At 37.7% G+C, this 18,196-nt stretch overlaps 1 protein-coding gene across 1 annotated transcript; it reads left to right on the top strand.

Moving 5' to 3' along the window:
• The first annotated feature begins 842 nt into the window (after nt 1–842).
• LOC139740940 (uncharacterized) lies at nt 843–17,479 on the top strand. Its single transcript, XM_071651526.1, has 13 exons — nt 843–1,022; nt 1,986–2,231; nt 4,196–4,305; nt 4,708–4,799; nt 5,097–5,126; nt 6,270–6,362; nt 7,010–7,126; nt 7,811–7,837; nt 8,385–8,584; nt 10,930–11,074; nt 15,203–15,313; nt 16,514–16,657; nt 17,367–17,479. The coding sequence occupies exons 1-13, from the start codon at nt 843–845 to the stop codon at nt 17,477–17,479; spliced, it is 1,608 nt and encodes a 535-aa protein (XP_071507627.1).
• The last annotated feature ends 717 nt before the right edge of the window (nt 17,480–18,196 follow it).

The following is an 18,196-nucleotide window of genomic DNA, read 5'->3' as shown; positions in this document are numbered from 1 at the left end:
ATAGATCCCCTGTAAAATCCAGAAAATGACATCAATGCTAATATAGAAGAGATACATTATGACATTTCTGTCAACTAGACAAAGCCGCTTCAATGGGATCAGAAAGTCGATCGAAGTTGATCGGAAGGATCGGAAGTCGATATCTATAGGCCACTTCGTGACCTTACCGGACTGAGAGGGGCATCATAGAACTTAACAATTCGCCATTCAGCATTACACGCTATGAACAAAAGTCGTGAGAAAAGAGAAAGGAAAGATATAGACTTTGACTTTGGAAGGGTCAAAATTCATTATTTTCATTCATTTATTTATGTAGGCCTATGTATTTATTCATCCATTTTTCGAATAATAAACGCATTAATCTATTTCTTCACCTATGCTCCAATGTATGTTACTGTTATTTAGTATGACCGCATGATATTATCATATCATTGTATACTTATGTACATATGATACACTGAATAGTTTGCACTTATTTAAGTCGATGAAGGCCAATTTGTTAATCAGTTGCAATGACAAGCAACTCGATATCTGATGTTTTCTACCCCGTTTTACCTCCCCCCTCCCCCCCACCCCCACCCCATGTCCCATTTTCTCTCTCGGTATCTCATTTTCGTCAAAACTTCTCCGCACTTCGCTTCTTCATTCGATATCATCCGCATCTTCCTATCTCTGTCCCTCCCCAATATCTCCCTATCTCCCTCCCCACTCCCACCCCTATCTTTCTCTCACTTACTCACTCCCAATCTCTTCTAATCACCATCGCGGCTTCTCACCACGGGTTGGTTAGAGTAGAGTCTCTCTTCGCTACCTTGACCGTGACCGCCGAGTTGGCTCTCACCATGGTGTCCCGTACCGCCGTGACGATCTCGGGTCTCGCCCAGCTGCTCCTGTTGCTGCTGCGCTGCGCACTTTTCTCCCACGCGGCCTCTTCACCCTTCAGCCCCGCCGAACAGACAGCGATGGTGGATAGACACAACGAGCTGAGGCGGGAGCAAGGGGCCAGCAACATGAACTACATCGTAAGACATCACGGAGATGGAGAGATGGAGGGATAGACAGACAGACAGACAGACAGACAGACCAACATACACACAAACAGAGAGAGAAAGGGAGAAACAAGGGGGGGGGGGGGTAGAAACAAACTGTGGTACATAGAGAGTAGTAGAGACGATTTTAGAGAGACAAACGCACACACAAACACAAAAGTTCGAAACACTCTTAAATGCTAACAAATTGGTCGAAAGTCACTTTAGTTGACGCTTTGTGCAGTCCGTATTTCTTGAAATGAGACAAAGTCAACATGTTAAATTTCAATTTTCAAATTCTTTCAACTTCTTATCACTGAATATCTTTAACATGAATTCAGTTATATTAAAGCCCATAGTTTATAGGAGAGTATGTAATTTATTTTATAGAGAGTATGTATATCTTTAAATTAGGTAATATCACAGTGTATTCCAAAGACAGATGAATATATCGTGATCATTTTCCTGGTGATTCATTTTGTAGATCTTTGTTCTAATGCATTTACTGCATGTTCACGAAGGGTTTTCATGGAAAATGCAGAAATTAAATTAAACTGAAGTTGAAACAGAATTCTGCAATTTACTTCTACTTCTATAATTACCTCTACAATTTTCCTTGCTATTGGGGACTTATATGAGTGTAATATGTATATGCTGTAAATTGTATTTTTTCCTCGTTGATTCATGGAGCGGAAGTTGAACAATGTTTTATAAACACGCAATAAAAGTCTGTAGGATCGGCTAATTTCACATTTCAAATTGTAATCTGGTTCCCATTTCATAAATGATGTTAGGATGGCAACTCTTGCTGGAATGACAACTTCCAATAGCAACAGCCAATCAGGAAGCTGGATTTTTGTCATTACTATGACAATTGCCAGTCCAGCAAGAGTTGTTATCATAATTATCAACTTTTTATGAAATGGGGCCCTGGTGTTGGTTGGATCCGGTATTTAGGATTGGGACGATGGCCTGGCAGCCCACGCCCAGCAGCTCGCCGATTCATGTGTCTTCCATCACAACAATGAAGGCGTGGTGATCGGTGAGTTTCAGACGGTGGGCCAGAATATCTTCGCCGAGGGCGGTGAGGAGAGCGAAGTCAAGAGCGGCGTCGACGCCATAAACGACTGGTATTCGGAGAGCGAGCACTACAACACCAATACATTCACCTGTTCTGCTGCCACCTGCGGCCACTACACACAGGTGGGTGTGAGCTATTCGTTATCGAGCCTTTTTGATAGATTTTCATTTCATTTTACTCATTTTCCGTATCCAAATGATAGAAAACTATTACAAAGCAACAATAACAAAAACGGCTCTGAGACTGATTAACTCAGTACGAAACGTTACTGGTGTCGGGACTCGAATTAAGTTAGTTATCTTCCAAGGTAGGGCCCCAAGGCCTCCCCCATTATTTGATTGATTGATTGATTGATTGATTGATTGATTGATTGATTGATTGATTGATTGATTGATTGATTGATTGATTGATTGATTGATAGATAGATAGATAGATAGATAGATAGATAGGTTGGTTGATTCGATTGATTGTTTCATGGGTGACGGAAGTTGTAAGTTGTTCGTTTCTCGTTAAACGTCCACTGAGTTAGCAGGGAAAATTCCTTTCGGAAACACCAATGAATTTCTTGATCTATACTACTAGAATTCAAACTTTTTAACAAAAACAAAGAGGGGTGAAAAACTTCCGAGGACAGTTGTAGTTCACTCTACATAAGAGATTCGCCTCAACATCAGTGCAATGGCGGGCGCCTCGCCACTGGGCAGCACGCTCAGAGCAAAGAGGTCATTATCTCCTTGCCCAGCATGGTCAGAGTTGACCCGTTCTATACTGAATTCTGAAATCCCCATAGACTTAATACAGAGGTCACCGGGTTCCCGTAGCAAGAGGGTTAACAGTGGTACAGCGTTGGTTCAACGGATGGGTCAAATATTGGAGTGCATCTCACATGTCTCCTATTGAATAACCATCGCACAGTATTGGCAGCCACTCTGCAGACGCGACGAGGGGCACTTTTGCTCCAATGTTCATTGGCGTCTGGATGTGAGACAGATTTCAAACGGAAAAAATATTTTGGTAAAAATGTTCTGGCCTTGTTAGGGTCTCTACCAAAGTCAAGGTTTACATCTCTTTATAACGCGGGGTTTAGGTATTGCAGATGATTATACCATTATCTGCAAACAATTAGGATAGCAGGTACTAAAAAAAATTAAGAATAAAAAGTAAATAATTAAAATCTACACAATTAATTCGGAGGTCATCAGTATGGAAACAAATGAGTTGGAAAATACTAAGAGAAAGAGAGGGGGATAGTTAATATCAGTATCCGGCTTTGTGAGTAATATAAGAACGTAGAATGACTTCTTTGCCAGTAGTAGTAGTAGTAGTAGTCGTAGTAGTAGTAGTAGTAGTAGTAGTAGAAGTAGTAGTCGTAGTAGTAGTAGTACACTGCAAAAAGTCCGGTGTTAAATAGTGAACACCGAGCTGGTGTTAAATTTTCGGTGCTCATTTATGGTGTTAAATTAACACCTCCGGGTGTCAATTCCAAATTTTAAACTGTTTTTTTTTAAGAGTTTCTTAGTAACTGCACTTTTTGTTGATTTTTAATTTAAACAAGACGATCAAGAATTTTACATTAAAATACTAGATTTTTGAAAAAATGTGAAAATAAATTTACACCAAAGTAACACCAGCTGGTGTGGTCTCTTATTGAAGCTGGACGGGTGTTAAACCATTGATATTAACACCAACAAATATCAAATCAACACCATGTGGTGTCATTTTTTAATTAACACCAGTACAGTGTCAAAATAACACCAGGTACGGTGTCAAATTAACACCACGAAGTGTCAGGTGAACACTTTTCAACACCATCACAGTGTATTTTCAACACCTGTGGGTGTGGTCCTTTATTGAAGTTTGATCGGTGTTAGATTTAACACCCGTGGTGTTAAATCTAACACCGATGTTTTTACAGTGTAGTAGTAGTTTTAGAAGTAGTAGTAGTAGTCGTAGCAGCAGTAGTAGTAGTAGTAGTAGAAGTAGTAGTAGTAGTTGTAGTAGTAGTAGTAGTAGTAGTAGTATAGTTGTTGTTGTTGTTGTTGTTTAGTTTTTTTAACATCACTGCTTGTCTCGTCGACATTCGCAGGTTGTGTGGGCCGAGAGTACTCGGATCGGTTGCGGGCGTGCCTACTGCCCCTCCCTCGCCCAAGCGGGCTTCGGCGATGCTTGGTACATGGCCTGCAACTACGGGCCCGCGTGAGTATAATGTCGTGCGAATTGTGATGAGTGGAAAAGTGAAACGATATTTTTATTAACGTTCTCATTAGATTTAAACCGTTACAAAAATAACTTGTCTGACTTGGATGAGCAATTAAAAAGATGGTGAAGGAATGGAGGGGTCGCAGTAGACATGCTCTCCTCGTATCATCCTTAGAAATTACATGGTTTCGCAATGATGTCGAAAGAAATCAAAGACAAATTGGAGTGCATGCATGGTCACTGATGACAGTGTCTTCATGTTTATGTTACTTACTCGCGTATAACGCATTAGACGTCAGAATATTCCATTTTGAGATGTAGAGGTGAACCTTGATTATTCTTTAATGATATGACAAGATGCATATCCTATAATGAATACATGTTTTTCTTGCTTTATAGGGGTAATATGATGGGGGAGAATCCATTCATGAAGGGCAGTCCGTGTACCCAGTGCAAGTCGGGAAGTGGCCAGTGTGATAACGGGTTGTGTCGTAAGTATTACGAATTAGGACAGCACGCTCTCACTGAAGAGCATCACATGTGAATATTTAAATACTATCATATAACTCATTCGCTTCAAGATACTTCATTATTATGCAAAAATCCAAAAGAAACCAAGGTTTACAATTTCCTTCGTTGACAGAATATACGAGGACTGAATGTACATCTATCTTGTAATAATATACTTATTTAGAATCATTCTTGAATGCACTCTTGATCAAGTTCTCTGATATTGGTCGATGGTAGATTGAAAAAGTAGCTTTTTCTCTCATTTCACTCCGTCCCAGGTCCATGCAGTGAACACAGTGGGGAGTGTGGTAAGTTTCTTTAAAACTAAAGGGAGCTGATATAACCGAAACATTATACAAAACACAAGTGCACCGTTAGATATACATGTACTTTACTTTGATACCAGAGCACTTCATTTTGAGTTCTTGTGTGGTAATCATTTTGTTTTTACATGAGACAATTATTGTCAGATAGATGGACAATAATAATTGATACATACTTTCTGTACTTTTTCAAGCTGTTTTACTTTGATATCATCTGTATGTGTCGTCATTGACACGTGACCACTTTTAATTTTCATTACATCTAAAGCGAAAAAAGTATGTAAGCCTACTTGAATACTAGTACTTCACTCTAATATCAGAGTACTGTATTTCAAGTTCTTGTGCAGCACTCATGTATTTGAAAATCAGACGTATCAACAATTGAGTGGATGCCCACTTCCTGCATATTTCTATGTATGACTTTTCTTCGTGGACGCATGACCACCAGTAATTGATAAAACTGATACGTGGTAACTGATGTCGAATCGATATGATGTCATCGTGTAATATTAAATGGGTTAGTCAAATACCGGTTAGTAATTGGCTAAACACAGTCACGTGATGGAGGCACATTCGTTATGTTCGCCCATGGGCGAACATTTTTGTAATGTTCTCCCATGGGAAAACATTTTCACGTAACAAATGACAGAATGCCTAGTTAGGACCGCGCGCGCACAGTAAATTTGGCTCTTCGCGAGCGAGCGATCGAGTGCGTTGTGCTGGTGGTTGACGTTGACGTATTGACGTATTTGACTAACCCATATACTTTATAACAGATGATGACTTTTGTTGTTGGGAACATGTACAAAACGTTCCACCCTCGGAGTTTGAAATGCTATTTCGGGGGGCTATAAGTCCCTCGACTTCATCTCGGGACTTATAACCTCCCTCAATAGCATTTCAAACCCTTCGGGTGGAACATTCGGTATGTTCCCTCCCCCGCCAGTCATCATCTTCATATGTTGAAACTCACCAGGAGTTTAATTGGATCTGCATTGTCATTGTCATACGCGTCCACACTATATAATATGAGCAAGTTCCCTTCGTATTTCAGACACAGAAGACTTCAGCATAAACAATGCCATGTACCTCACGCGGTCTCGCCTTTCCTTTCCCTTTTCCCCAAAGTCTGTCGGCTCGAATGCCAGAACTGCGGCGAGCTGGTCCAAGATTCGTGCACCTGTAACTGTGCCGATGGCTACCGAGGCGCCGACTGCTCAGGTGATTTACGGAAAGGAGAACTAAAATTTATTGACTCTTCAGGTAGCATGGAAAGCAGCTTTGAATAAAAGGCGGTGTCCATGACATGCCTCCCCCCCCCCCCCCCCCAACTATATGAAGCACGATGTCAATTCATCCTGCATAGAACATTGCAACCGATGAATAAACAGATAAAAACACAGCATGCAAGCAAATGTTCTCATGTGATCTGTTTGTATTTGTTTACTTTTGCATTTCTAGCAACGCTCATTTGAAATATGAAATGTATTTAAAATAAATACACAATCAACCATGCTTGTAAAAGACAGTAAATGTCCATAAACTAAAGTAAATAAATCTTTATCTTGCAAAAAAAAGCCCAGATATTGAATGATGGCCTATCTATTGTAAACAAATACTCAAAAATGTGAAATTAACGTTTAACGTCTCAAAGAATAACATCAGAACCTACTACAACGCGTTGAGTCTATAGTAATTGTACATGCATAGGGCAGACGATTGTAGCATTGACTCATTCTTTCAGCGAAAAAAAAATGAAGACATGTGATACAAATAAAGTTTGTATCTATATTGATTCACTATGAAAACAACCCCTCCCCCCACCCCACCTCCCCCCCCCCCCCAAAAAAAAAAAAAAAAACCCACAGGCATTTGCGAAGACACACATGCTATGTGCGGAGCTAACCCGGGTTGGCCCAACGCGGACGCCTGCTCGCTCGGCCCCGAAGTTCCCGAGGGGTGTCCACTGATGTGCGGAGAGTGCAGTAAGTAGACAAAACTCATTTTCACATAATTTTATATACATAGTTATGGAAAGAATAGTAATGGAAATAGAGGATGATGGGGAAGATAAGGAGGAAGAAGAGGATATTTATTGTAATGCTGAACGACTGACGAGAAGACGTGATAAATGGTGCGATGTCGATATGTCGTATATATATATTACATATCTGTGTGTGTGTGTGTGTGTGTGTGTGTGTGTGTGTGTGTGTGTGTGTGTGTGTGTGTGTGTGTATGTGTGTGTGTGTGTTTGTGTGTGTGTCAGCTAGGGGATTGATAATTATCGCAAGTAATAAGTATTTACGAATAAAACGAAACTCGAAGAAATTAGCAATATGATGAGAAAGAAGAAATTTTTTATACTTATTTTGATGGCGATGCTAATGATGACAATAATGAAATCATCGTTAAATACTTAGTACAATAGATGCAAATTTTCTTGAGAACAACAATTGTCAGAAGAATGTTCCTGAAAGCATGATGCTTCAGCACACATTTTTTAATCGTGTGGTATAAGCAATTCGAATCTGAATCGCTCGTCTGGTCTGTGCACAGTGTGCTGTTCAAAGCAAGCGAAGTGTTTATGGAGAGAAATTAATTTCGATTCCAGTTGGAGAGAAAGCAATACGACTTACTTGAAAATTTTTGTCTTTTATTGATTTATGCAGATGCCCCAAATCCAGATTTCCAATGTGGTAAGTATTCTAGAGATCTTTAATCAGAATACTGATTATTACTTGAAGAATGCTCCTTCTGTTAATCAAACAATGACGTAACAAACATCAGGATTTTAAGACAAAGGAGTGTACAGATGATTGTGTTAACACATCATTTACAAAAAAGGAATGTTAGTGGCAATGTCCAGGAGACGATCTGAAACTGTCTTGGAGTATACAAGGGGCGCAATAATGACATTGTGCAGTTAATTTTACGAAGCGATATTACAATCACTGGTGCGTCTTTTCGGTTGACTCTTTTAAAGAATGGTTCTAAAAGGAGACATTTTGTTCATTACCCTCTGCCTTTCAAGTAACACACTTACATATAAAAAGGTCCATGAAATCTCAAGTTTTATTATTTTGTAACATGCCCGTTTTTGTTTTCCCTTTCAAAGGTGACTGTGTAAACAATCATTGAGTTTTCATTTCCGTGAGAGTTTCGACAGCTTGACTAGTATTTTGTTTGTATGCATGTCTATCATCTGAGTATTTCCGTCCCTCCTCATACTTCACTCCTGTTAAGACCCTTCACAGTCAAGAGGATCTGGCAGCAGTGGTGGTAGCGGTGGTAGCGGTGGTAGCGGTGGTAGCGGTGGCCGTGGCAGCGGCGGTAACGGAGGGAGCGATAAGTCCCAGGGAGGGTCCGCATCAGTTACCGGCGACGTCTGCACCCAGCAGTTCACGGCCGCGACCTACATCGACAACGAACTCTACCTATTCCATGTTAGTGAACATTTGAAGACATTATTTATCTATATATCCATCTTATCCCATTCTCTATCTATCTATCTCTCACTCTCTCTCTCTCTCTCTCTCTCTCTCTCTCTCTATATATATATATATATATATATATATATATATATATATTTATCTATCGATGCCAATCTATGCATTTATGTACACCAATGTAGGTATTCAAATGCATATTTTTTGTATCATCATTAGTTTCATATACAACAGTTATTACTCTTGCTATTTCTATCTATAACAGTTCTACTTGGTATAGTTCACTTCCTTCATCCCCACTTTCTGTCCTCCATACAGGATTGACTCTTCAACACCACCATACCATCACAGACCGTTTTACCGATTTTTTTCTTTCCGTTCATTATAATATGCACCCTCCCTCTATGCCCTGTTAACCCTCATGTGGCAGCCATGTCAATGACGTTAGATGATCTAATAAAAACAATCAAACCAAATTTCCAAACAAAATAACATTAACGGTTTACAGAATGAGAACGTTAATCACACGATGTTGCCTGTAAAATCACTTTCACTGGCTGATTCCTACCGTGTGCATTAAATGTATAATGTTCATTGTGCAGACGGAGACATCTCACTGGAATTGATGTCATGAATAACATTTGAACTAGAAAATGTTGGCCTATTCAAGAAGAACAAGATCGTCGTCCTTGAACGGTGCCCAACCCCACCTTTACACCGTTGCTGGACCCAGTGCTAGATATACACTCCATTCTTGATACAAATCGACGGGAGAAAAGTTATTACATTCTGCCACCAGACTATACAAGGAGCGCTAAACGGGTGAACGTTATCGAACTTCTCAGAGGACGCAGTAGCAACCTCATTTCGAATTCCAGGTTTTCAGGTTTCCAGGTCTCCAAACAATCAGTCAAGGCCAACATTAATTGCATGAAGATGCTAAGGAGAAAGAGATCGATATAAAAAGGATGGAGGGGGGGGGGGGGGGGAGAAAGGAAGATAGTCAGATAGAATTATAAGCAGATAGGTAAATAGAGACAGACATAGGGTCGTGCTCTTCGAGAACACTGAACGATGTAACAGTTGACTTGGTGACATGATTACATCTTAATGTAATCGCAAAAGTGAAGAACATCAAGACAGGACATAAGTTCACGAGACTGATTTGCTGAAATCAGGTTAAGTACACTCGCAGAGCACGGAGTTCACCGTAGTTTGCATTGTGAAACACGAGTTTTGTAAATGTTTCCAAGACCTTTACATGCCGATGCCTTTAGGCACTCGTCAAACGTTACATACCTTCGTGCCATTTTCTTTCTGTAGTTCATGGTTTACTCCTTCAACCTATACGTATTAGCGAGAACTACCCAGAAAAAAAGAGAAATACTGAGATTCATGAAATTGCTTACCAAATTGAAAAGCTATACATGACTGAGATACATTGAATAAACACGTGAAGACTTACTACTTACGTTCGGATGTTATGATTAAAGGAAACCAAAACTCAAAGAGAAATGTGGATTGAGTGAAAGCGGCAATTTAGTAGAACACATCAGTGAAAGTTTAAGGAAAATGGGACAATCGATCCAAAAGTTATGAATTTTTAAAGTTTTGGTGTTGGAACCACTGGATAAGGAGACTACTTGAGTTTATGACATCATGTGTGGACAACAATCCAGAAAATATAAAGAAAATTCAGTATGCTTTCACTTTTCTAGCGTAGTGAAAGAGCACTTGACTAACTGCTTTTAGAAAGTAGGGGGAATACCCTTAACATATGTCAGCATCAAGTTGATGGAATATGTAATTTTCACGAAAAATGCATTTTTGTGGAATTCTCTTTATATTTTCTGTATATTGTTGTCCACACATGACGTCATGAGCTCTAGTAGTCTCCTTATCCAACACCAAAACTTAAAAAATTAATGACGTTTGCATCGATTGTCCAATTTTCCTCAAACTTTCACTGATGTGTTCTACTAATGTTGCTGCTTTCACTCAATCCACATTGCTCTTTGGGTTTGGTTTCCTTTAACACCTGATAAGGTTTATTGTCTAATGCATAGAGATCGCAAGATTGTTAGTCCGTATAATGACGACAATAATAATAAATATGATGACAATGATAATAATAATAGTGATAATGATGATAATAATAATAATAATAATAATACTAATAATGATAATGATAATAACAATACTACTACTACTACTAATAATAATAATGATAATCTGCCTGTTTAGCTATCTTTTTATCCATGTACTATTCATCGACATAATAATGGTAATTTTCCCCTGATCTTTCTATATGGACGTTACTGTAATGATATTTCAATCTTCAGGGTGGTAAACTGTGGCGGGTTTCTTCCACTGGTGAACTTCTTTCCCCGGCTGATGGGGAGAACGCGGCGGACCGGTTCATCAAACTCCCGAACGACATCTCAGCAGTATACCAGCGGTCGGACGGCAACGTCGTGTTCCTCAGAAGTGAGTTAGCCAGAATGTCTCCGGTAGCAGCCGCCGAAGGGTGGAGGGGATAATCGTATGACGAGTGGATCTATCCTAAAGCCAGTTATGACTCCTATATTAATATCTCAGCTAAATTACACCTTAAGAGTTTCTTAAGAAACTTAAGATATGAGACAAGACCTTTAAAGTTGCTCAGGTGTGCGTTAGTAGCGACAAAAAAAAAAATGTTGCAGATGGTGCAATATTAAAAGAATGAAAATTTGTCATCAAGTACTCATTTCTATATTTTTTTTTCTATTTTCCTCATCTGAGGTACTTTATTTTTCCACATATCTTCGCATATTTACAATCACATTATCTGCAAGTATCCAAAAGGCATTCAACATAATCATTATGACAGGAAAAAAATAATTGAAGGGTACATCAATGGTACCAACCAAAGTAATTGCGTATTCTTCTTAATCCAATATCATCGAATCTCGTTTGGTTGCACTTCAAACTGATATAAAATCTTAATTCCGCTTTCAAATCTTCTATTAAATGATGTACATTGAACAAACATTTGTTTCTTTCATTGCGTTCTCTGACATAATTCCTGTAGACAATGAATTGGGCATAATTCAAAAAAAGGTTTACTAATTTCATCTTTTTGTTACCTATATCATATCCGAGAATAATGACTTTTTCATTGATATCTATCACAAGATCGAAAATATTTCGAATTAAAACCGAAACCACTCTCCAATACATTTTGATTTTTTGGCATTTCAGCAAAAAATGACAAGTGGTTTCTTTACAATTACATACAGTACACAAATTATCATTCAAAATTTCCCATTTAAACAAATTGTCTTTACTGGGCAGTATTCGATGAAAAAGCTTAAAATTAAATTGCTTTATTCTGTTATCATTAATCTGATGAAACTTATATTGCAATACCTTTTTCCAATCAAAATCACAGGGTAAATTCAAATAACCTTGCCAGAGGTATAAACATGAAGGTTCTTGTTTTTTCTTATGCAAAAATAATCTATAATAATGTTTAGCTGACGTTTTCTGTACACTGATTTTATCACCTGTTGACAACTCAATAGCATCAAATTCTTCTGTGTGCAGCACTACAGGAGTCTGTATATTATTACGTAACTTGTCTAACCAAAACCTGGGGAATGCTTTTTTTAACTTAGACAATTCAAATGAGGCGAGCAGCTGCCTGTCTCGGAAGGTTTCATTTATGGATGTAACGTCTTTCCACTCCCCATCTTCTATAATCTGTTTCACTGTGATAACATTTTCCTTTATCCAGCTCTGGAAACATAACATTTCGTTGTCATATCTAATATGACTGTTATTCCAAACAACTTCTTTTTTTATATCATTAACATTAAACATGTCTATGTACTTTAACTCAGACCATGAACAGAAAAGGTCAATGTAAAACTCAGGTATTTTTCTCCTTCTGCATATTCTTAATATATCATTTTTCTTGCAATTAAATTTCCAACACAAAGGCATTCCGCCAATTTTCTGGGTCCAATATTGAAATAAAATCTTCCATGACATTTGTTCCTCAGAAAAATACTTCTTAAACCATGATAAACGGAGAGATAAACATTTTGAAAGCAAATCGACCATTTTAAGTCCTCCTCCTGTTTCTGGGTTGCAGCATACGGTGCGTTTTACCTTTTCCCGTTTGGAATTCCATAAAAAAGAATACAGTAATCTATTTACTGACCTAATGATCTTTAAGGGCACAGGTACTGCTGTAGCTGTGTATACTAACTGAGATGTAACTAATTGTTTGATAATGGTCACCTTTCCATACAATGTCAAATTTCTCATTCTCCATAAATCTAGTGTATTTTTTATTTTCCCTATTTTGCCTTCCCAGTTAAGGTCTTCAACTTCTTTATAGCATTTCCCAACATATATACCGAGACATTTTATGGCGTCTTCTGTGAGATTTAATTCTCCAATAGTTTCAATATCTAAGTTCAGTCTCATAAACTGAGATTTTGACCAATTAATTTTTGGGCCAGCATTTTCACCAAAAAATTCTATTTCTTTCATTACTTCTGTGAAGGAATCAACAGAATCAACTAAAATTGTGGTATCGTCAGCAAATTGAATAATTCGAATATCGTTATACTCATTTTCCGATTCAATATTAGGTACTAAAATACCTTTTATTTGAACATTCTGTTTTATCTTTGCTGCTAAAATTTCTGCAACAATGATAAACAAAAGAGCTGATAACGGACATCCTTGCCGCACACCTCTTTTAATAAAAAATTCTTCAGATATCCAACCATAATTCATTACTCTACCATTAGCATTACTATACAACGTTTTGATCCATCTAATGAAAGATTCTTTGAATCTTAGTTCCTTCAACAAACCAAACAAAAAATCATGATTAATAGTATCAAAACCTTTCTTGAAATCCAATGACATAATAATAGCGGGTGTTTCAGTACATTGACAGTAATCAATTACATCCTGAACTGTCCGTATACACTCTGATGCAGAACGATTTTTCATAAAACCATATTGGTCCTCGGATATAATACAATGAATTATTTTTTTCAATCGGATTGTCAGAACACGAGCCGCCAACTTATAATCTATATTAAGCAACGAAATTGGTCGCCAATTATCTAATATGTTCTTATTACCTTTCTTATACAAGAGTGTTAAAATGGCTTGACTTTGAGAAACAGACAATTCTTTTTTATCATATCCCTGATTCAAGCTGTCTATTACCATCTGTTTCAGGTCTTCCCAGAAACATCTATAAAATTCTACACTAAGACCGTCACTGCCAGGTGACTTATTCAAATGCATAGATTTGAGTGCAAACCAGCATTCATTTTCTGTGAGCTTCCCCTCGCAGATGTTTGCATCTTCCTCACTTAATACATTAAAGTCTAAATTACGAGTGTAGTCTTTGATATCAGACTTGGAATCATCTTTTCCGTAAAAACTGCTATAAAAATCATGTATTTTTTTCAAAATCTCTTCATCTTCTCTGAAAATCTTACCATCTATTTCAATACTATTTATTTCTTTTTTTTTACCCTTTGCTTTTTCAAGCTGAAAAAAATATCGAGATGACTTCTCTCCTGACTCAAGCCACCTTGCCCTTGATCTAACATATGCACCTTTACATTGATATTCATACCATCTATCTATCTCATGTTTTAAACAATTAATCTTGTCTAAATCATCAATATTTTGGTCTTCATTAACACTCATACTCAATCTTTTATATTCTTCTTCGATGCTCCTGATATATTTCTTCTTCTTTTGTGACAACTCAGATGCATATCTAATACTGTATTTTTTTTATTTTCTCATTTCTATATAATTTGGACTAAAGTAAGCCTGAAGCAACTTGCTTTATGTGTTATCCATGATGTTTTATTCAAAAGAATACGACATTTCGTCTATGTATAAATCAACACAATCATAGGAGACTGTTTTTATAGTTTATGATTGCCATCATTCACATTTCAACTCAATTCAAATCAAATTTTATTTTCAATCATTTTCAATATCTCAAATTCTCATAAATATGATGATTCCAACAACTCAATTGTAATACAAAATATATCAACATACATTTGAATGAAGAAAAAATGAGCAAGAGCAAAATCTATAGGAAACTATTATTCAAAATCATTGTGTCGTTGGAACATAATTTTTATTAAAGCCCATGTCAACCAAACTTACCTTACAACATAGGCCTATTTCATGCTGCCATAATAACAACTCCCATGCAGTGCTACAGTGGCAAGTGTCATGGCAATGAAAAGAATCCTGCTTAGTTATTTGCTGTTGCCACAAGAAGTTGCAATTTTCATATTGTATTTGATTGTATTGATTTTTGTACGAATTGCTATCATATTTCAGCATATGAGACCATGGTTTTCAGAAGGCTTACGCGACACATTCCTTTGCGGGTATAATACGAAGAAACTTAGCCCTCTGGAAAAATAATCCACGAATTTGAACACGTTGAAATATCACCCCACCCCCACTCCCCCCCCCCCCAAACACACACACTCGAGCAATTAAGCTCCAGACAAACACCCACTCACGACTAGAAAGAATATTCCTACATTGTATTTTCTTCGATCTCCACAGATCGCAAGATGTTTGTTTTCAACGGACGGAAACGAATCGACGGTCATCCGATTATGATCAACGAACAGGCAGACAGCGTGATCCAGGGAGCCGCACACAATAGAGCAACAGGTATAAAATATCATCGTAATGGTTTACAATGGTTCATCAAAGTCCATAATATAATATTATATATATATATATATATATATATATATATATATATATATATATATATATATAATTTATATATATATATAATATTTTGCGCATGTTATCATTTCAATGAATTGTTTGTTTGTCTGTTGTTGTTTTCAATCGAATCAAGCTTAATATACAAACGCGTCCGTGTAGAGTTTCATTTGACGTTTTGGCGCGACTATGATCATATTAGGGTCTGCAAGATGCTCCTAATAATATTAGGAATATTATCAGAATGTCACCGACGTCTCCAATAATCGAGTGGGTAGCTGCAGCTATTGAAAGAAAAAAAAAAGTAAAACTGAGGACACGGGGCGTCACCTAATGAACATTTCAGAAGACATTCATCGGTAAATGAAATGTTCAGCTTTTCGCACGTGATTCGATTATCATTCTTCTTACGAGTGTAAATCAATTTAACGCCGTAAGCACGGCGTTTTGACCAGTAGCGGCAATACCTCCCTGTAAAAAATCGTATTTTAAAACCAGGTTCAGAGTAAGTATGGTAGCACAAGCTATCATTCATCATTTCATCTTTGCAAGTGTTTAACTGAAATAATCATGCAAGTTAGTGCATATCGGTATAGTAATCAGAAGGATTCCACGTTCATTATCAAATAACTGGTTATGATATAGTCCGTGTTGCAGACGCTCATTTCGACCATGCACGTTGTGCACTGCACGTGATTAATAAAATGAATGTATGAATGAATGAATGAATGAATGAATGAATGAATGAATGAATGAATGAATGAATGAATGAATGAATGAATGAATGAATGAAGCCTGCAGGGCTTGCGATTGTCTTAGAATGCATTCCGTACTCGTGCAACCCAATATCGTCTGTTGAGAATGAGAAGGGCGTTTAGTGGTCGTGAACACTATGGGTTTAGTGGCAACTTAACGCCCTTATCATTCTCAGCCGACGATATGATAAGTGGAAACTTCACCTTTTCCATGATGGGGCTTATTACCCACCTCTCCACCACCAAACCACTGTGCGGTTATGAAATTTATTATCTGCGCTATCTTTTCATGAAAGGAAACAATACCAGTTACGTCAACTTAACGTTTAGTTGATTCGGAGTTGGTATGATAATTATGATTATTACTATTGATTCTTATCTTCAGGCAAGACCTACCTGTTCAAGGGGCCGCAGGTGTGGCGCTACGACGAAGGATCCAAGTCGGTGGACAGCGGATACCCCAAGAGCATTGAGGAAGAGTTCGACGAGCGGCTGAACAAACCAAACTTCGTTTTTTCCGATGCGGCAGGTAAAGAGAATAATGCATTGCCAGATACCCAATCATAACACCTATACCACGGGGTATGGTGGGTATTCTGGACATCTTGTTCAAGTATGTTTGGGACTGCCATCGAGATTCGATCCATGGATTTTTGCTTCAAAGAGCCTCTAAATCCATAACTCCTAAACCCTAAATCTCTCTCGCGTAATTCATTACATATAGATATTCAGCTGTCTATCTACCTATCTATCTATCTATCTATCTATCTATCTGTCTGTCTATCTACCTATCTATCTATCTATATATCTATCTATCTGTCTGTCTATCTATCTACTTATCTATCTATCTGTCTATTTATCTACCTATCTGTCTATCTATCTATCTATCTATCTACCTATCTATCTATCTACCTATCTATCTATCTATCTATGTATGCGTGTATGTATGTATGTATGTATACATGTATCTATTTCTATCCATCTATCTAGATAATATATATCTTTCTCTCTATATGTATATTTTTGCTATTCGTATTCATTTACTTATCTATCTTACTTACTTACCTATCTCTCTCACTCTGTAATTCCAGAGTTGTCTATGTATTTCATAAATATGTTTCCGTATCATTTGAAAAATTGCTGCCTTGTACTTTTGAATGAAGTACGAATATTTTGAGTGATATATTATTGCATAACATAATACCAACGTCTGACGTCATTATCCTCGCTGTTCGCAGGCAACATGTTCTTTGTGAAGAATCGCAAGGTGTTCAGACTGACCAGTGGCCGGACGTCACCGGACTCTGGTTACCCGAAACCATTCGCTCCCGAATTCTTCTCGTCTTGCTAGGAGCCAAGCCCGCGTGAGGCCGAAGCGCAGAAACTATCTATGGCAGGGGAAGGGAGCCCTTTATAATGGATGTTCTTTGAGAAGTATTCGGGGACATGGGAAACTGTCCAGCTGGACGTCACGTCACATGATTGACTTTTAAAAAAGGAGATTGGTCGAACTTGTCTTTATATTTGGTCTCTAAAACACAAGTAACAATAATCATCATGTTGGCGCAAAGCAAATTAGTAAGCGTTCATTAGTCTTGCTGTTTGGTTAGCTGTAGGTATTCAACATGGGACAGGGTCGTGGTCAATGGCAACTTTAGTTTGGTTCTTTGTGATTACTCGCCTTGGCATGAATAGCTAGTTTGTCTATTTCTTGTTTGTTTGTTTGTATGTTTGTTTTGTTTTGTTTTGTGTAGTCAGATCGTACGATCCTGTATTGATCATAAAATGACGGGGAAACCGCTTTTCAGATTTTCCAGGTAGTATCATATATTGTCTGTCTTCGTTGGGTAACAGAGGATGATTTTGAGCAGATGAAACTATTGAAAACTTGATAACGAGCTGAACTTCTCAAGAGGGAAAAATAAAGGGGCGTGGTTAGATATTGCAACAGATTGCTGAATGGTGTGATTATGGGATGGAAGTAGAATGAACGTCGTGCTTGTTTTGTTTTATCTATGTATATACCTTTTAGAGTGTCCTTGTCCTATTCTTTGTGGTATGTTATATA

Source organism: Diadema antillarum, unplaced genomic scaffold (genome assembly GCF_040938485.1).
Source record: "Diadema antillarum isolate AM-2024a unplaced genomic scaffold, OU_Dant_1.0 seq00000891_RagTag, whole genome shotgun sequence".
In the NCBI taxonomy this organism is placed as follows: Eukaryota; Metazoa; Echinodermata; class Echinoidea; order Diadematoida; family Diadematidae; genus Diadema; species Diadema antillarum.
The sequence above is the reverse complement of the archived record's forward strand: the minus strand, read 5'-3'. Positions and strand labels throughout refer to the sequence as shown.

Excerpts from the sequence above, each read along its gene's own strand:
- LOC139740940 (XM_071651526.1), top strand. The coding sequence starts at position 843 with ATGGTGTCCCGTACCGCCGTGACGATCTCGGGTCTCGCCCAGCTGCTC. Across the intron at positions 7,127-7,810 it reads ACTGATGTGCGGAGAGTGCA|ATGCCCCAAATCCAGATTTC; the intron begins GTAAGTAGACAA and ends TGATTTATGCAG. Across the intron at positions 8,585-10,929 it reads ACGAACTCTACCTATTCCAT|GGTGGTAAACTGTGGCGGGT; the intron begins GTTAGTGAACAT and ends TTCAATCTTCAG.